Raw genomic sequence first — 21175 nt, 5'->3', positions numbered from 1 at the left:
ACTAGACTTGAGTTGCCAGAGTCCTTTCAACTCTTATTGTCTGCAGTGGGAGCTGAGTACTCTGCATAAAAAGGAATTATTGTGTTTATTTCCTTGGAAACAACACAGATTCATCCAGTAAGAGATTCTTACAAGTAAAACATTGTTAACATTTTGTGATCGATGTGTAGAGATTTAATACTGTGGCTTAAAAGCTAATGCACTGTTTTTTTATTGTAATGGTATTGTCCTTATGAGTCCTCATGAATACTTTAGTATTCTTTTTTTCTTTGTATTGGAGAAACCATTCTCCTGGAAGTTTCAGCTTATAGCCTTAATTTGGCTTTAGAATTCACAATTTCAAAAGAAAAAAAAATCCTTCCATTTACTTAAAATTAGTGAGTTTTGACATCTTTTCCGGACATGTTTGGAGAAAAGAATGATTGAATATAGGAACATAATGCTTTTTGTGCATAAGACAAAAACCTGGGATTTTGGAACAGTATGTGATTGCTTTCAGCGTGCTACAACTTGCTTTATGCACCTGGGCCAGTGACTTATGCTCCAAGCAAGGAAGACACTCAATAAACATTTGGAAGTACATGGTAGGATTTGGGACCTAACTATGTGTCAGCTCCCCCATTTGTAATTGGGTCATGTTTGCTTAGATTACTGGGATGTTGAAAACAAGCCTGGACAGGGATCTGTACAAGTTGCTATTGTTTGGTTGTCCCTTTTCTTTTTCCGTAGCCTGCCCCCATCACTGTACATTTGTGCTGTGGTACGTATCACAGGTATTTGTTAGTGCACGAAATTATTAACAGTTATTTTTCTTGAGTGTGGTATGTCTCACCTATTATGAACATCTCCAAAAGATAAATCTGTATTAAATTTCAATAATACTTTTGAATCATGTGTTTGAATGAAAATGCCATAGCATCTCTATTTGTATCTTACAGGAAGAAAAGGCTTCTCTCCTGCATCGTACTCAGGAAGAAAGGAGAAAACGGGAGGTAAAGTAGAAATAGGGGCTTGGAACGGAAGCGTTTGCATGCACACTGCATTTTTCTTTGATGTACTAACATTTACAGTCCAAAATGCTTTATTCTGTTGCAGTTGTACTTGCTTCAGGAATGCTTTGGTTCAGTTTGCACATTTCACGTATTCTTGCAGCGTACTGGAATTGACAAAACTGCTCGACTGCTTTTAAGGCGGTTCCCAGAGGTGATTTTCATCTCAAAAGCAGATAATTAATCATGCACTGGGTGCAAAGGGAATTTTCGTTTTTATTTTGGTGCTCATTGGATCTAGTCTTTGTTGAGAAAACATAGCTATTTGGCCAGTAACTTTAGTTTTTTGCTGTGCCCATAATCTGTTGCTATGGTCTTGGCAAACTGTCGTCTTCTCCTGGTTCTGCTGTGGTTTCCAGGATGACTTTCAGCAAGTCACTTTCCCAGTTTGTACTTCAGTTCTGCAAAAGTAAAATCAAGACTGATGCTTCAATGCAGTGTGAAGTGCTTTGAAATTGGCTGATGGTTGAGAAAAAGTGAGAAGCAGTTGTGAGACTGCTGTGTGAGCCTTTAGGATATCTTATATGGGCTTGTGATGTAAGCTTACTGCTAAAGATAATTCAGTTTGGAATAAAGCAAAGGAGAAATGTGCACTGAAAGGAAAAATACCACTTTTAAAGCATAATTGTGTTAATATAGGTGGAAATGCAAAAATGAAATATAATAGTATGAAATGAAAATCAATATATTCGTTTTGCCATTTTTCCTCTGATATAAGGAGAAAACTTTTTTGGTCCTGAAAAATTATTTTAAATGTATGACTGTATAGTTTTCCATGGTAATCAAGAAAATGGAATTGTTTGTCCTTTAAAGATATGTTTGACCCTTGCTAAACTAAAAGCAGGTTCTGCAGTGGCTTACTCTTTTCTGAGAACAATTACTGTTTTTTTTTTTTTTTCCCCCCCCTCTCCAACCTGGGTGTACTAATATGGACTAAGCTCAAGTGTGAAATTTTGAGGATTTCACTTGTTACTTCAGAAACCTGTGTTATGAATTTTTACTCAAATTTATGATCAATGAGGCCTTATCAACATATGCAAAAAGACTTTTCTGTGCTTCAAAAGCTCTTTGCCAAATATCAAAAGAACCTATTCAGTTGCTAACTCTGTATCAGGTGTAAAGCTGACATATATTTATGTATGTGTACACACACACGCACACTCTCACTATATTCCCTGTCATATATTAGATCTTCACAAAGTGAATGAAGAGTCATTCTGTAGAAGAGATTTTTTCAAAGGATGACTCCTCTGAGAATAAAATCAGTTATAGCTTTTTGAAAAAGGCCTATAGCAGAATCTTACCAGTGACCTCAGACTTAAAACCTTTGCAATTACGGGTCGCTAATTGATAGTTATGTATTCTAGGGAAAAAACCTATATCTAGAGAAAAGGAGAACATACCTACTTTGTAGTCGAACATTACATTATGATGATGAAGAGACAGTGCCTCTCTGTAATTGAAACTCTCCCCTCCTTGCCCCATACTTTGCACTTTTACTGTTAGATACTCAGGAGAGAAAAATGTCCTTCAGCATATCGTATTTTGATTTTTGGTCCAGACTTTAGAGGTAATTAGAGACTTTTAAGGATGAGCTTATTCAGATAAGTTGTTTTGGGAACCTGTTTTTTCAGGAATAATAAAACAGGCATTGGATAGCAATTCAGAAACCTTTATGATGTTTCTCTGGCCACTTCAATTTAAGTTCTTGTCTATGAAAGTTGTATATATCTGTATGGCACAATAAATTAGTAATCAAGCTTTTGTCAGTTTATAAGTAGCATTAAAATATTGTTGGGAAAGTTCACATAAACTTTCAAAACATTTTTTGTGTTTTTGTTTGCTTAGTGGCCCTCAAAATTATGAGCTAGCTGCCTCATTACAGTTCAAAGATTGATTACTTAGGTGGGAATTCGTCTTCTCAAGGCAGGCTTCTCTGATTTTATTCTTGATCTTCCTACCTTCCTTTCCTCAGCCACTGCTTCGGAGTTTTAAGTTCAGTTAACAACAATTTTATTCACTTCCATCTTTTCATCCCTTAAGAAACTATGTGGACATTGTTATAAGCCTAATTGCAGTAGCCACTTCCTTTAGATATTTATCGTAATCAGATGATTTTAACTACAATTTCTAGCTACAGAGGAAGACTCCATAAAATGACTCACATTATATATCCAACTGGAAGGAGAAAGCAAGAATTTGTATTCATTTCTGTATTGTGTTCCTGGGCTTGAAGCATGAAGCCTTATTTTCATTTCAGCAGCAGTATTTTCTCCAAATAATTGTTTTGAGGCATCTGAACTGTACCAGGCTTATAATGCTGATAAATTATTTGAATGGAAACAACTAAGCAGGTCTTAGTTGACTAGCTGACTAATTTGTGCAGAAGGAGGAATAGTATCTTTGGGTTTGATCAACTCTCAAACATTTTAGTGTTAATTTTTTTTTCCTAATAAAATGCTAGCATGTTTATTTCTGTAATATTACATACTGATTATTAAAAATTCTTATGTAGTAATGTAATGTTAAATTTATACTTAAAAATATGAATTGTACTCTCCCTAATTTATGTATATTGGATGCAAAACCTCAAATACATTATTTTACTGATGATTAGCACTTAATTTTCATTAAAATTATTTTTGAATACAAATATATCTGATAAAATTGTAGAAATAAGAGTTAGGTTTCACACTGTTGATAGTGATCTTTTTGTTTCATTTCACAGGAAGAAAGGCGGAGGCTGAAAAATGCAATAATAATCCAGTCATTTGTAAGGGGGTACAGGGACAGAAAACATCAAGTAAGTGGTTTTATATTTATTCAGAAGGGTATAAAACAGTTTTGCTGAAAATAAGGCTTTTGTATATTAAAAAATTCCATTGGAAATCTTTCCTTTTTTTAGTGTTATGTGTGCTCACGAAGCGTAAGATCTTTTCCCCTCCTGATGTATTTTCAGTTGAGACAGTTTTTTAGTAGGTGGGCACTTATTTGTCAAACTATGTATATATGTGAAAGTAGACTTCAATGGAATTACTCAAATTTTTTGAGTTGACAAAGTATATGAGAATAGTTAGGTATTCGCAGTTTTCATTTACACACCAGTGGAACAGGGTTCTTTAGCAGAAGTGAGATGGTAGTTTGATTCAAAAGGATATTCTTTTTAAGCTGAGATTGGATTGGTTATTCTGGGAAAGGGTTGTTTCTGTTTAAGATTGCTAATATTTATTGAGTAAACTAGATGAAATTACATGATGTGATAGTATTTTTTTTTGAAAAGGAACAAATTTGTTGTAAAGTATACTTTCTGAATTACAGCAATTGTGGCTTTAACTATAATTTTGTATATACATTTCAATCTCTTAACAATTATGTGTCAAATTCCTTGTATTACTTTGCTATCACTCGAGATGGGAAACTGAAATGAGATTTTTAAAGTTTTGCATCTCTATTTTATTTCAGTCATTACTGATTTGTTGATGCATATCTTCTTTTATTTTTAACTTTTAAGTACTCTATCCAAAGAAGTGAATTTGATCGCTGTGCTAATTTGGCCCAATCTGGAGGAACTTTTTCCACTACTAATGGAGCTAATTTGACCCTTTTAGTTCGTCAGTTACTCTTTTTCTACAGACAGAATGAGGATTCTAAGCGTTTGGTAAGTACTGTTACGTACTTTGATTGCTAGTAAGTAGTTTTATTTCATGCACTTTTAAGCTACTCTTTCACTTAGAAGGTTATGAAGGGATGCAAAAGAGACTTTGACCACTTCAATAAAGTCATTGTAACATTGTAGATATTGCTGGCCTCAATTCTTCTTTGCTCTTTTGTTATTCATTTAAACAGAATAACTTAAAATTTAATTTTATGTGTGCGTGCGCGCGTGCACTCGCGCACACACACACACACACAAAATCTGTGAAATGAAGCCTTGAAAAATCCTTTTACATAGCAGCATATATAGTATGTGTGAGTCACAGTAATGTATTAAAAATAATATACTTCTGTTAGAATTACGTTTTTAACAATATTTTCCAGCTTTCTGTGGTCATTCCTAAGGTGTTAGGATTTTTAATTTTTTCGCACTGGTCAATAATGCTGGCGTATTAATTTTGGAGTCTCTGCAAACTTCCAAAATGTATGAGTAAAAATGACTTAATGGACATTAATAATGGAGATTAAAGGGTTATGGCTATTTAAAAACAAAAAATTAACAGAGAAATTTATTCCCATTGTAAAGTTATTTGTAGATGTATTTCAGTATTAACTTTGAAAGTTTTAATATTAATAGTCATGTAGTTCATATTGTTTAACAAATCACTATTTTTTTTTTTCTCAACTAAAAGTTATTGTGTTATTCTGTGTTTTGTAAGGTACGCAAAGGTATTTTGTTACATATATGTACATATTTTATACATATCTTATATATATAATATAATGCTTTATAATATAATGTGATTATATATAATATACTGTTTCTGTGCCTGACAGAACAAGACTAAGATATTGCTGTATATGGTGCAATATTGCTGTATATGTTGAAAACTGTTTTTGTGCAACATTGAAATGTGAACATTCGTTCCAGTAAGGAATTAGTGCAGCTGAAATTGATGCCAGTGCATAAAAAGGAAATAAAATTTGTGCTCTGCTAAAACATGTTGTTTGAAAGAGTTTAGGAAACAAACTAGTAAAGGAAAAAAGTCGGTAGGAAAAACATTGTGACCATCGTGCAACTTGTGGAAAAATAAACTACTTTATTATTGGTGAAGCCAGGTGTACTTAAAGAGAGTGGAATAATTAGCCTATTATGAATGTGAATTTTTATTAAACTTGTGCATATCTTTCCCCAGATATGGATGTGTCAGAATTTAATTAAACAGAATTCTCAGTTTGTTAAGCAACTGGATGGTCCAGACAGACATACTTGCTTATTCCAAATAAAAAGACTGTTGGGGCTTTGTTGCAGGTAAAGTTATTTTTTCGGTAAACTGCTATTTAAAAAATGCTCATAATCATGTTGGATGCTTTTTTTTTTAATAGCAGGTGAAGTATATATTAAATGTAAACTTATTTCATGGAAAGGACTGTTAATGTTAAATATTTATTGGCCATGGTATATGATACTTATTCCTGTTTAAAAACTGTGGAATGTTCTTTAGCTCCATGGACTTTCATGTTCAACATGTGCCCTGTCTAGAGTGTTAAGGGTCTGCGTGTAGTAGTATCGCTAGCAGAATGTTTTCTTGGGAACTGATAATGACTACAGCTTGCTATCCGAGTTAGACTATTGTCCCAAGAATATTCTTTGGATATTGCTGTTTTAGGACTCGTATTGTTTAAAATGCTTTTTCCCTTTATTTTAAATTTAAGGCATGTTAAGCAGGTGCACTACTGACTGCAGCAGTACATTTGTTATAGGTAGTGATCTTTTTACATGCATTTCAGAGAACCAGAGGAAGATAAATCTATAAAAGCGACTTCAACAACTGGCTACTAAAGCCCAGTTTTGGAAAACAATGTATTTGTTCTTATCAGTGTGGTAGAAACTGGTTATATTCTCCAGAGCTTTACAGAAATCTTTTTTTGAAGAAACCACTGTTTTCTTTCAATATTGAGGATTCTTCTGGAAAATTGGTGCACTGAAATCATTGAAGCTTGTGATTTTGTAATTGTTTATACTATATAGATACAAACAGTGGCACTGGACACTCATGTAGACTTGAGTGGCAGCCTCCAAATTCTGCATACGGTGGAACATAGCTGTGGTGTCACTGCAGTTAGTTGTACGTTTTCACCACAGTTGGAACTGTGGTTTGTAAATGCAGGTGTTAGTGTTCCCTCTGTGCCTTCCTGACTAGCTGATGTAGGAGAGGAAGGGAGCAAAGGGTCTGTTCCTTCAACACGTGGGCAGAATTTTTACTTCATTTTACCAGTGTGATGGTGGGTGTCCCTGCTTGCTTTCTGAGCTGTTCTAATTGGCTGCAGAAACCCAGAAAGCAAGCAGCGGCACAGACCACCAAAATCGTTTCCCGTGGGTGAGTTCAGGTTCATGAGAAGCTATGGTGACAGTGTGTAACATCATGGCAAAAATGGTAGTTCCATCGCAACTACGTCTGCAAAAAGAGGTCGTCTCATCAATGTATCTTTATTCTGATTAGTGAAAATAGCTTAGCTGTGGTGTCAGAATGATTTTTGCTGCTGTACGTCTGTCTGTCTGGAAGGCAGGAGAAGAAAGGACATTGTCCAGATAACTATGCCTGTGTACCTCAAATATTAACAAATCCTTTTATTTCTAGGGAGGCTCTTAATCTGCACCATTTCTGTGGTTACGGATAGTTGCTTCATAAGTAGTTTGCTAAAGATTTGGGGATGGTTGCTTTTTTACTACTTGAGCCTCTAGTCAGGATCAGGGATGTGTTATTTTGGTTACTTGTATGACGTTCCCCAGCATTCATTCCAAGCCCATACTACTCTGGGGCTCTCCTGACTTCATTTTTCATATTGGTAATTAGTACGTGTTGGAAAAACCCTTGGCTTCTCTTGTAATCAGTGCAGCAGTCCTCCAAACTTTTCAAGTCATTGAAAGCAAGCATTCTGTAGGATTTAAAGAGAGAGCGGTATGTGTAGGAACCCTAAAATCAGGAATTATAATGGTGCCAGCAAAATGATTTAGCTGAACCACTGAGAACACTTGGAAACCCAATATAAATAAGTTATTTTAAGATGCATGCAAAAAATTTTTGTAGCTTAATTTTTAAGAAGTGTACATACGCCCGTGCTGACGTAAGAGAAGTCTCATTAAATAATTTTGATTTAATTTATAGGCTATTGCAAAATTGCAATGATGACAGTCTGAATGTTGCACTTCCTATGAGAATGCTTGAGGTATTTTCATCTGAGAATACGTATTTGCCTGTTCTACAAGATGTCAGCTATGTGGCATCATTAATTGAACAAATTTTGCACTACATGATTCAAAAAGGTGAGTAGCCAGGAACTAGAAGTTCTGGGAGATGCTCGAAAATGGAAGAGGATATGTGATACCTGAAGACCGTATTGTTTAATCATGTTTTGCCTTTACCACAGACACGATGAATTATGTTAAGTGCTGCAGACCCTAACCCATACTATACATTGATATTTTACTGGTAAAGACAATGCTGCTTGAGAAATTACTGTTTTTTTCTTTGAAAATTTGGTTTATAAATTGAATGTTCTACCAAGTTATTTATGCGGGCTTTTACAACAGAGCCTGAGCTGGTGAATATTACCTAGTAGAGGTTTATGCCAGTAACTGCTTTCTCGTGCTTGAATGCACACACGCGCGAACACATGCACGCACACTCTTCCTGTCAGATCTGAGCTTTAGTTGTGTAAAGGTTGGGCGTTCTGCTGCAGCACTTCTCCCTGTAACTGCTAATGATCATTATTATAGTAAATTGGCATTAACTTTGCATCCTGTTAACAGTAGATAGAGACATTTTAGCAAAGAGGTGATGAACCAGCTTTTATTTCCCTTGTGCCATCTTCAACTTTAGCAAAACTGTTTGCTAAGCTCCTATGAGTTACACCTGTGCAAACCTCCTGAAAGTTAATGAATTGTGTAGTTATCACCAAAATCATGATTTGTCTACAAGAACCTTTTTTACTCTTGGGATGTGTTTAAAAAAAATAAAATTGTCTTTCTGATATCATGGCTTGAGTTCACAAGACAGGTAGATGGAGGTTGCCCAGAGAGGTGGTGGAGTCTCCTTCTCTGGAGATATTCAAAACACGCCTGGATGCAATCCTGTGCAACGTGCTCTAGGTGACCCTGCTTGAGCAGGGGGTTGGACTAGATGATCTCCAGAGGTCCCTTTCAACCTCAGTGATTCTGTGATTCTGTGAGGGAAAAGACAAAAACCCTATGAAATAAACGTCTCTGATCCAGCTTCAGTGGTACCAAATGTTAAAAAGGCATCTTCAAATTTGTTTGTTAACTTTTTGGAATAGTTATATATTTTTAAAGGTTTTAAACATACTCAGTGGACTGAATCCAGGCTATCTTATCCTGTTACTGAGAATTTAGTTGTAACTACTAAATTTGGAGTTATTGTATTACACTCTGACAAAAAGTGGCTATTACCACAGCACATTTATTTTACTTGCCTAGATATTATTTAAGTTACAGTAGCATCTGTGTTTGTCTTCATTGTTTACTATATGATTAGTATATCTTCGAAAATACTTTTATATTTGTTCATTTAGTATAATATTCAGTCCTTACAGCTGATATATGAGAATTTGTCAAGATGTTAAATTCTAAATTTTAGTCAATAAAAATCAGCTTTCTAGTCATTTATAATCAAAACAAAAAGAAGCAGCTGTGTGTAACTAAAAATACTTCATCTCCTAATCGTTTATGATGATGAAGTTGTAAAGAATGTCTAATCAGCTTATATTAATATAACAAAGGGTCTTAGACTGGGCCTCTCTCCCACTGATACAGCACTACTTAGGCATTTACAGTGGTTTCTATAGTAGTAGAACTGGTGTCTCAGAATAGGAGTTCATCGAGCATAAGGAAGTTGGATTAAGGAAAAGAGTGGAGTCATGCGATTCCATTTGTACTTTGGTGAGATAAAAATAGTTTTCTGACAATGGAGGTCAGGTTACCATCTATACATGTCTTTGTGGTTCAGGTGGCAATATGTTTTATTACTGTGTGAGGTATCCTTGTTTTGGGAACAGTACTTGTGTTCCTCAGCCTGCGAAAGCAAGGCACTTGCAGAATTGAGACATTCTGCCCACAGGACTCTTAGCTGTAAGATGCTGTCATGCTGTGGAGTAGAGGGAAAAATTCATCATGTCTGAAAAGGTGGAAAATCAGCTTTCAAAAACATAACTAGAATTGCCTAGGGGAGAAGAGAATATCTTTTTCATAGATTATTGTTTAAAAAATCAAATTATTCTTTTTATCAGCAGAAGTGGTCCATCTTGAAAATCAAACTGATTCTGTATGCAGTTATCTATCTGTGATTTTATAAAAGGATGTTTCCAAAGATATTGCTTGTATATCCTGTTAGTTATGTGAATGTGACATTGACTGTTCTCTGTATTTTTAAAAATGTTTTCTTAAGTAAAATTTCATGCAATGAATTATAAGATTTTTTTAAGTTATAAATTTTATGTATATAAATTGTTCTGTAAGTTTTAAAAAAAGAAAAATAGTATTATCTTTAAAAAGCGGTGTTTCTTATTTGTAGGCTACTACAGGTCGCTTTATTTGTTAATTAACAATAAGCTTCCATCAAGTATTGAGTATTCTGATGTTTCTCGAGTCCCTATTGCAAAAATACTTCTGGAGAATGTTCTGAAACCATTGCACTTTACATATAGCTCCTGCCCAGAAGGTGCAAGGTAAATAAAGATAATATTAGATATTTGTATACTTGTTCATTATTTTCAGAGTTGCAGACTTTATTGTTGGATGTTTATATTTTTTAATAGAAATTGTTGGTTTATTTGTAATAATAATGATTTTTTTGATAACATTGTACACAGGTGAAACAGTGTAGTTTCAGATATGGTTAAAAAAAAGCATTAAAATGCTGAAGAATACAATAAAGGGATCACAGAGAATAGCACATATCACAATATGTGGGGAAATAGAGGTGGAAAACCTTGAAGTGTAGATGAGAGCAGGAACACAGCGAAGGGCAGATGAAAAGAATTTTGGAGTTAACAAGTTTGTGACAGAGGAACTGAGGTTTATGAAGAGAAATAATTAAGTCATAGCTTACAAGGAGAAAGAGCCAGGTATGTGGAAAAACAAAACAAAAATCAAACTTTGGTTATGTCACATATGATAGAGTTTTGTATTGAAGTAGGCTTTTGGGTGAAAAAACCCTAATCGTTTTTTTTTTTATCAGTAGTTTCAAGATTATAAACAATGAAATTTAACTTCAGAATAGTTTTCTGTGAGCTCAATGGAAGTTTAAAGGATAAAGTTACATATAAGATCGTCAGAGATAAGGTATAATTAGTTCATTTTTGAGAAATTTGACAAATGCAGTTTATTGGCCCAGAATTAATGGAATGCATCTATGCACTTTTCTTGATGGGCATGTTCAACCTTGCACATTGATGATCAATCGTTCCATAGATATACTTGTGAGAAATTCTGCTCAGATTTTCTAGAAAGGCTTTTTTTTTTTTTTCCCCAGGCAACAGATTTTTACAGCCTTCACAGAGGAGTTTCTGGCAGCACCTTTTACAGATCAAATATTCCATTTCATCATTCCAGCGCTTGCTGATGTGCAGACCATTTTCCCTTATGAACTCTTTCTGAATGCACTATTATTAGCAGAAAGTGGATGTTCAAGAAAAAGTGATCGAGCCCCATGGCTTTTTTATTTTGTTTTAACTGTTGGAGAAACATATTTGGGTGAGAAAGCTAAATGGCCTATTCATTGGGGTTATTTTTGTATTTGAGTAGTATGTTGCATATATTATATATAATATATATGATATATAATATGGTTCATTGACAAACAAAAAGGACAGTTTGTGCATACAAATGTCGGAGAGATCTGTTTTATTAGCTAATCTTACTCTGTCCATTAAAACTTGCACTTAATTGGGGAGGCTTGGGCATATTGTGTTTTGGTCAGGTATTTCTTGTAAAATGTATTATTTATCTTCAGTAGAGTGTGATCTGGCTAATGGTCTTATTTCCATGCATTTGCCATAGGATCCCTTTCCGAGGAAGGACTTCTTGTGTATTTGAGGGTACTCCAAACTTTTCTTTCTCAGTTGCCTGTGTCTACTACTGGTACAAATTGTCAAGATGCAACCAGTGATTCTGAAGATGAGGATGAAGAGATCAGTAAAATGATAACCACACCAGTAAGCAGTACAGAATTTCTTTGAATGCATTTTTATTATAGCAACAGCAAAAATAAGTAAAATCATGATGATTTTAAGTCTGCTGTTTTTCTAGCTGCTTGTAGAGGGAAGTATACTTATTTTGTTCTTAAAAGTAAATGGCTTCTATTTGCAAGTGACTGGAACTGGTCCCTTATATTTAAAAACAAACACACAAAACTCTTAATGTAATCAGGAATCTTAAAGTACAGGTAGTGTGATTTCCAAAGGACAGAGCTTTTATTAAAAAAAATAAAAAATTGACTTCGCTGCTTTGATTTTGTGTTTTACAAAGACTATTACTCTTCATATTTTTAAGCCCCTGGTGACACTAGGTTATCATGAAACATACCAATCTGGTCTTCCAACTTAGTATTTTCATTTTTTTCTCATGGAAATATCATATATTCAACTTCAGTCTTTACCTTACAGTCTTAGCTCTCTTTTTGGATACACTTGCTACCCTCAAAACCCTCAAAGGGCAGGACACCTTACTTCTGTGATAATATATAGAGACTGTAGTTGCAAATAGGATTTTTCACTGTAGTTTAAACACAGAGTAAAACTTCCACCGATAAAATGAATCTATACTAACTTTAATATCCTAACACTCGGATCAAGGCTTTGAACAACCAAAGTTGGAGAGATGTCAGTCCAACAGCTTCTTCCTGGCCTTTATGTAATCTCTCAAGAGGCAGCTGCCATTCACAAGACTCATGCAGTCTGTCCTTGTGGAGTGTGTGAGATTTCACCATATTTTGGTGAAATTCTGGTACAAAAATAGTTTAATTACTATGGTGTGATTATTTTTCCTTTCCCACAGTGAGTTGGAAATTCTGGATTTCTCTCTCTCAGGCATTTGTATGCCTTTGTGTCATTTTCTCAGTTAAGTACTGAAAGCAAGAGTGGACTAGCTATTCTAGGAGGTACTGTTCCAAATGCCTACTTAAATTTCCTGTTGTCTCTGAAAGATCCAACATTTTAAAGACCAGATATTGAGAGTGACTTCTGATCAAGAACCATACTGTTACTGTTGGTGAATACATGTAGCTTTTTACTTGTACATTTTATATGCAGTGTGTTATCATTGCCCAGAAAGGTTTGCTGAGTTAGTATGAGTAAACTGCTTTGTCCAGTAAATAATGCATTTCCCAAAAAAAAAAAAATTTCCTGTTTTTTCTATCCAAAATCTTAAGTCAGACTTCAGATATTTAATCCCTGCCCACCCCGACTTTGTATAATGTAAATATTGGCAGATTCTACTTGTGGATTAAAAATATTGGTGGTGTGTAAGAGGTGGTTAGGTAAAGACAAAGCATACATTTCTGTTCATAGATAATTTACTGTAACTTATAAATCAGAGAAAATCTAATACATAAATTTAATACATAATACTATTTTATTGTAATATACATTTCTCCTTCCTGCGTTTTTTTATATTCCGTATTTTCATGCATGCCTGTCCAACCAAAAAAAGTTGCAGAAAAAAACCTCTACCTTTTAAAGATATGTACCTGGATAGCTTGCATCCTTCAAGGATGTTTCTCTTTTTATACTTTTTGTAGTGCCATAATATGTGTATTTGTCACCTGGTAGCTGAAAAAGTTTTTTGTTGTTTGTTAACTCGTGGGCTATAAATCTGAAAATATTGTTTGTAACTGTTGAACTTACAGTAGATATCCATTTCTCTGCAAATACTGACTGATGTCACTGGGGGAGAGATGAGTATTCACATATTTTATGCCAGTAAATGATCTTGCCGTATTGCATCCAAGTGTTGCAGAGCGTGCTTACATTAAAGGGAGTCTTTTCCACTGGCTTTAGTGGAAAGATTGATACCACCCCCAATGCTTGCCTTTCAGATGTGATGCTTTTAAGAATGATATTTGGGTACGCATATATGATCATGCTTTGACTATCATACAGGTAAACATTATGTTCTAGTAAAATTCTGAAGTATTTAAAGAAATGGGATTTTTTATCATTAAAAAGAGCAAAGCAGATTTTTGTTTGGTATGTTCACAGGGTGATGGGAGAATATCAGTTCAGTATATAACTGAGGAGTGTCTAAAGAAATTGGATACGAAACAGCAAACAAACACTCTACTGAATATGGTTTGGAGAGATTCAGCTAGTGAGGAGGTCTTTACCTTGATGGCATCAATCTGCCACACGCTAATGGTACAACACCGAATGATGGTGCCAAAAGTCAGGCAAGTATAAGTAGTAATGATGTTAAACTATAGTAGACCTAAAGTGAGTTTCACTAGATACACTTGGTTTGTTGTTTCCAATACTCTGTGGAGACTTTTTTGTATTGTCTCTTTTATGATCAGCTGAAATAAATAAGAATTTTAGAATTTAAATGAGAATTCCAGATATATCAATGAGTAGATTTCTTCTTTTGTTCATTATACTTCCTGCTCATTGTGCTCTCTCTGGACTGATCACTGAATCCAAAATTGTAAGTTTTTGCTTTGTTTAGTGTGTTGCAATTAAGTTAATATTTTATCATCACATTGAATGTTACAGAACAGAAAATGTTTGTGATCAGAAAATCACATGCAAATAGCATTGCAAAGGTTCTTGAGAAGTAGTTTTTCCATCCTCTTGCTCAGAGGCAGTATTAAGTATAATTAAATCATTCTCATAGAAGTTTGTCCAGCTTCTTTTTAAAACTTTGAGTGATATGGATTCCCTAGTCTGTCCAGCTAGCTGAGCACTGAATCCAGTTATTCCAAATTGTTCTCTGAGCCTAGTATATAAGTATTTCTGAGTATATAAGTAATATCTGAGTATATAACCAGAATATCTCTTGCTACGAATTAAAACAGTTCCTAACTGTTGAAATTTGTTGTTGTAGTGTGGGAAGGGATTTGGAATCACAAATGAAGGTAAAAGTTTGGGCTTGTTCATCTTTACAGCATTCTTCTGCAAAGGCTGCAAAACACAAACGTCAGTAACAATGGAAGAAGGTCTTTGGTCGTCTTCTAATCAAACTAGGACCTATAACTATTAAAACTTGTGTGGTGCAAGTCGTTTTGAGTCAGTATGTAGTTGCTGGTAGTAAACTAAGTATTTAGGGAATGTTGTAAACATAATCAATTCAAACTGCATTGTAAACAGTGATACAGAAAACTAATTAGGTGCTATCTTAGCCCAGTGGTGTTTATGGCTGTTCGAGGAAGTAAGATGTCAGTGAAACTGTGATTGCTCGATTAGGGTAATTAGTTCTTTGTAGACTAATTGCATTAGAGCAGGATGTGAGACCTGAAGATCATAGCAGCAGTTGAATTAGTACGCCTGTTTTATTGTTGCAAGTGGTACATTGCCTTGGATAGTAATTACCGAATTTAAACGCATCACTGCTTTGACTTGAGGTTTACTGGTGGACTGTGTGGAGAGGGTGCTTAATGAATAAAGAAGTCACACAGAACCTTAATTGTGTGAGTACGGCATCTATTTCCTCTGAGAAGCTGTATTAGGTCTTTGTAATCAGTTGTGATAATGAGCTAGTTTTACATTAGATACATTTCAGAAGTCATGCAAGCTCCGGTCAAGTTGTTTGCTGTTATAACTTTTGAATAGTTCTGAAATAGCTGAATCTACCAATTTTAGAAATAAGTAGTAGAAATATTAAGATTTGTATTGTTAATGCCAATGAAAGTTTTTACCTGGTTAAAATTAAGTTAATTCATACAGTTACTTGTTAAGTTAAAGCAGATGTTTAATTCCTAGTTCTGATTTCCAAGCCAATGATAAGTGTTGGGTTTAGCAGGCCTAGCTAGATCATTAGGCATCAGTCTTTCATTCTCTTCGGTGCATTTTAGACCTGGACTAAGTTCGTGAGCATCTATTCTATATATTCTTTCTGAGTGTTTTGTAAAGGACATTTGAGGCTTGTTTTAAAGGTAATAAACATTGTGCAATTTTGAAAGGCAGTTAAAAGATTTTAGCTCATTTATGTCCATAAATACATTATTTTATTGCCTGATTGTCAAATTTAATGATAGTCCTTGGAAAGATGATTTGTCTTCTTTGAAACCGCTTTTAAATGACTTTAAAATATTCAAAGCAAAGTTTATCTATTTAATAAAACCATGTAAAATATCTTAATTAAGCAGAAATAATTTATCTAAAACAGCTTTTAATATATTCCAAGAGCTGAAGAATGCTGTTTTTTTCTTTTTTGTTTGAAGACATGCTGGTCAGATGAGTTTAAAGAGAGAAAAGTTTCTTATAAAGACTTTATTTGCTTACTTAACAGTATTTACAACTGTAATGGAAAATAATGATAATTAAAAAAAACACTTAGACTGAAAATTTACAAAGTGAGATACTAAATAAAAAGAATTAGAAACCACCTTGAATAACAGAAAAGAAAATTAGGCTAAGTTTACCCAGGCTTTGGATGGGAGGAAACCGCAAATATCTCTGTATTTTTTTATAATAGTTTTGAAGGCTTCCTTCCTTCTTGAGAAATGATAAGAAGCTCATACTCTAGACTTATACTATGTCACTCCATTAAAACTGAATGCTTTTTCTTCTTGTGGCTCTCAGGGCGTCTTGGTAATTTGACTGATGGTTATGTAGTGTTGGGAGCACTGGTATCCCTGCATTAGATCAGTAGTTTCTTTGCATTTGGAACAGACACCAAGAGAGACCAGAATAAGATGCCCCAAACTACAAGAATTTCTGTAGTTTTGAACAGAAGGAGCAAGCGGCTAAAGTCCCTTTCTCATTCTGTGTAGACTAGTGGTGGGTTTGTGCTTGAAATATCAGTAATTACATCCCCCCCGTATTGTAATAAGCATATGCTAGTTAACGAGAAAAAGTCTACTCTGGCTGTAGATATTCTTTGCCTAAATAATGTTAAGTTATATTAATGATATTGTTTTAGATAATGCAAAATATTTCCTTAAACTTTTGTCTCTTAGTAGTTCTGAACATTCCTTTTGGTTTATTTTGTAGAAAATATTAAATGTTTTTTTTCCTCCGATGCCGCGCTCTCCAATTCATGACTTCTCTAAACAGTGCTTTTTTCTTTTTTCAGTTTATTCTCTTCTTGTACAGATGTCTTGTGTACCTCCGTAGCTAAACATTTTAATTGTTTATCTGTGGTGTTACTCCCTCTTTTTTGTTAAAAAGGTGTAACAAAACCCGAACTGAAATTTATACCACAGCAACCTTAAAAATAAATAGTATGTGCTGCTTTTTTTTTTTTTTCCCCCCCTTCTTAACTTTGTGTAGCTGTGATAGAGAATTGAAAGGTGTGAGAGTTAGGAAGTCACTCGTACTTCAACACATTACCTTCATAGCTGCTTCATTGTCCATCACTTCTGTGGTAGTGATGATTAATAGAATATTTATTTTAGACTCAAATTCATTTGTTTGGTCCATAAGGTAGTGATATATTAAACTAACGTGTTATCTAGCATTTTATTTTTAAGTTGGTATGTATCAACAAAGATGGGTTATTAGAAAAGCACATTGCTTTGAGTTAGTCCTCTTGGCTAATAACTAGTCTAGTGTAGGACTAGTGACTAGTCCTCTTTAATAAATCCTCTCCAAATTTGGAAAAGATGCACGCAAGCCCAGTTAAAGCAAAAAACCACAAGAGCAGACAGACCAAGCGGTAGTTAGTGTTCGGTGAGCCAGGTGGGAGGTGCAGAATGAAATCCTGATGGGAACGGAGTTGCCAGGAATCTGGCATTGGCTTCAGGGCGCAAGGCTTTCGTCTCTTCACTGCAGAATTAATATGTATTATGTATTATTTGAATGAAGTGTTATTAAAAAAAAAAAAGAAAGAAAACCTGAGTCTTACAGCGTGTAGCTGTCGTCACCACAAAAGATTTGCAAGACTTGGATCACAAAAATATGTTTTAAATAACTAGTAAATTCTCATTCTGCAAAATATTTAGGGAGGGTAATTTAATATCATAGACTTCAAGTCCTCACTAGGGCTTTAGAATTAAACAGCCCTATGAACTGTGCTTGTACTGGGACTTTGTTTATTATTTTAGCTGTCTGGTTGGTGTCTCAGTGTAACTGTTAATCTTGGTTTAACAGTTTCAGAGTGATAGCACATTACTGGCGTCCTGGTGTAACGTGAGCAGCCAGTCTTTGTATGTGTGGTGAAGATATTTAGGCTTTGCACAAGACTATCTTAGTAATTCTTTAGCGAATGTGTGTTTTTCTCAAAACCAGAACCAGGATATTTGAAGTTTTTACAGCATTTTTTTAAGCTTTGTTGTGTGTTCTTCATCCAATACACGATCTAAAGAGAGGCAGAAGCACGAAGCGGCCTGCAGAGCGGTGTGGTTCGCTGAATGCATCGTGCGTGCTGTCTCCTACCTGTGACACCCTGCAGTTCGCAGGAAGCGTCGGAATACGCAGAGTAGCCCCGCAGCCGCGAGCTTTGTGAGGCTGCGTGAGCTTGTCTCGTTCGGTTGTGTTCTCTTCATTAACTTAAATGGTCTCAGTGGGAAACTGGGCCCAATTTATGACCTAGACTGAAAATCTTGCCTTTAACTAATTAACTTGTAGCGGTGCCTCAGCTAAATTAAGCTTAATGGGTCATTTAATCTGTCCCATTGCGCAGGAGGAATTTGACACTTTTTTTTTTTTTTTAAACCAGAGGTGCCCAAAAATACCTTTGTGGCAGATACCCGTAAATCGTGTGGCTTTTGTGAACAATTAGATAACTACAGAGAGAAACTGGCCAATAATAAATGGCCAATACATACGTAATTTTGGGAGCAGATAATTTAATTAGTATGATTAAAATAGGTATCTAACAGAAATTATTGCAGTGAATTTAATTCTAGCATAGCTTGTGACTGGTTTATTTTTGTGCTTGAAATAGGAGCTTATCCTTTTCATTATTCGAAGAATATTTCTTCTCCCAAATTAAAGTGCTAAATCTGAATATTAAAATTTACCAGCAAATCCATTAATGAATCTATTATGTAAACCCCTGTATAATGATCTCATAATAATGAAACTGGTAATATGCAGTGAGATTTTCAAGAAAATGCAGAAGAACCAGAGGGGAGGGGGAAAAACTCAGGATATAAAATTTAGTTTCTTCATTTGTTTTAAAATAGTACAAATTATTGAAAATGAACCACTGAGATATAAAGATATAAATAAAAAGAGAAATAATGTTTAATATTTCTTTGGTGATTTCTAGTGTACATATGTGGATTTTTTTCTTTAAAGGAAAAAGTGATCCATGTTGTATGGACACTTAAGCTGTATATTAAGTTGAATTGATTTCTAAACTTTGCGGATTAATAATGCTTTGCCTTTGGCATGTATGAACCATCCTTGTAATGTTCTGCAGTTTACGCTGAATTGTTATTGTATGCTGTGTCATTTTAATGTAGTTTTATCTGGAAATGCTCATCTTTAGCAGATACACGTTTTCTCTTACCTAACCAAAGGTGACCAAATAAGGTAGATTTTGTCCTATTTTAATTTTCAAAATTTTCCTTTTTTACTTTTTAGGGTTTTTAGGTTTTTTTTTCCTTCAATCTGAAGCTAAAAATGTTGAAATTGTTTTCCAGCACAGCCAATTTCTTCAACCTTTGCAAAGATGATTTCTCAAAGCCATCCCTGCATTGTTTGTTTGTGTTAAAATTGTTACCTTCTCCTTTGAAAGCTAATTTCTGTGCTTGGAACTGGGGGCTTGTTCCTACTTTCACTCCTTTGCCAGTGGATAATACTTCAGGTGAATCTAGTGATGTAAAATTTTTGTTGATTTATTAGGCCTTGTGTGTTTAATTTTATTTATTTATGTTTATTAATTTAATTTAATTTTATTTTATTTTTATTTTATTTATTTATGTTTATTGTCTGGCAACAATATGGAATCTTCAGAATGGGTGAATTCATCTGTTTCATATTTTATATGTATTTCATATTGACTAAACAAGCTGTATGGTAACATCTTCTACCATATCTGCATCGTGTCTGTAACCTGGAAGTGTAGCCTTCTCAACATGAAAGTTGAATGTATTCAAAATTTCTGGAATCAAGCCATGAAATGTAACAGTTGCTACAACTGGCTGCCTGAATCACTGATAGGGAATAAAAATGGATAAAACTCAGACAAGGGTTATTATTCTAAGCTCTTAAGGTTTGTCCTTTTTTTCCCTTCATTATTGCTGAATATTGCTAGAATGAAAAATGAATTACATTATGATAGATTCAGTGTCCATAATGTTTGTTCATTTCTGCTAAAACTATTACATAATTTCCAGGGATGATTGTAAAATTAACAAGTTTTTACTTGGAAGCCCTGTGAGACCTAACGGCACTGTGCCAAATTACTTTTCATCTCAAATATGAGGCTGAGAACTGAAGGTCATTGAAGAAATTTTTCATCTTAGAAGCCAAGACATCTAAGCTATCATTCGGATACTTAAACATTAAAATAGAAATCCTCATTCTAAATTAGTTTAATCTAATAAGCCCTTCCTTAAATGATAATGCATAATTTCCACCTAAATGTCAAAATAATGTGAATCTAGAAAAGTAAAACTACAAAGGAAAAAAGGCAGGTTGATTTTCCCCCCCAAGTTTTAAGATTAAAATTCCACATACTTAAAATATAACTTAATTTAACAAAAACATATTTTAAAAGATTCTGCAAGGCTTAAACAGCCAATAAGCTAGGACCCAGAGGCATATGCTGCTGTGCAGTATTTCTTTGTGTGTGGGTGTATAGATCTGTCTTTTTTTTTATTAAGGTCTTCAGATGAATTGCTGCTTAAACCTTTTGCAAGTGTTTTTGAGTATTTGTTGCATATTTTACTTTTTTCCTTAGTGAAATGTGTGCTTCCTTTCCTTTTGCCATCTGGCAAATTTTACTTTGTCCACGTGATCCTTAATAGATACTGTTTTCTCAGCAGACCTTCCAGTCTCCTCTCTCCACTCCCGTTTCCCAGCCTCCTGCCTCTTGGGTGCATGAGCATGAGGAATTTTGGTAGTAGGAGGCTGCTGACCTCTGAGAGGAGATGTGGATTGAGTGTCTGTTTTACCATTTTTATTGTAATAGTAATTAGGAGACCTTGGAAAGTAGCATTAAGGATTGCCAGCTGAATATAGTACTTTAATATCAAAAAAATGAGGACTGTTTGATTTTCTAGAAGGCATCATGTTTTAAATGATGTTTGTTACATATCTTGCTTCCTGCAGGGAAAAAAGGCTGGAGGAGA

The 21175-nt window shown here is 34.5% G+C and overlaps 1 protein-coding gene across 4 annotated transcripts in view; it reads left to right on the top strand.

Annotated features, from left to right (window-relative positions):
* Positions 1 to 21175, top strand: part of UBE3C (ubiquitin protein ligase E3C) — an 84569-nt gene that overhangs the window by 10108 nt on the left and 53286 nt on the right. For all 4 annotated transcript variants that reach the window (XM_067291934.1, XM_013952577.2, XM_067291935.1 and 1 more), the window contains exons 2-10: positions 939 to 992; positions 3778 to 3852; positions 4561 to 4707; positions 5900 to 6015; positions 7874 to 8031; positions 10295 to 10448; positions 11255 to 11475; positions 11782 to 11936; positions 13980 to 14167. In XM_067291934.1, the coding sequence (XP_067148035.1) occupies positions 939 to 992; positions 3778 to 3852; positions 4561 to 4707; positions 5900 to 6015; positions 7874 to 8031; positions 10295 to 10448; positions 11255 to 11475; positions 11782 to 11936; positions 13980 to 14167 (1268 nt within the window). The remainder of the gene's footprint in view (positions 1 to 938; positions 993 to 3777; positions 3853 to 4560; positions 4708 to 5899; positions 6016 to 7873; positions 8032 to 10294; positions 10449 to 11254; positions 11476 to 11781; positions 11937 to 13979; positions 14168 to 21175) is intronic.

Source organism: Apteryx mantelli, chromosome 2 (genome assembly GCF_036417845.1).
Source record: "Apteryx mantelli isolate bAptMan1 chromosome 2, bAptMan1.hap1, whole genome shotgun sequence".
NCBI classification, from domain to species: domain Eukaryota; kingdom Metazoa; phylum Chordata; class Aves; order Apterygiformes; family Apterygidae; genus Apteryx; species Apteryx mantelli.
This window is presented reverse-complemented; position numbering and strand designations above follow the sequence as displayed.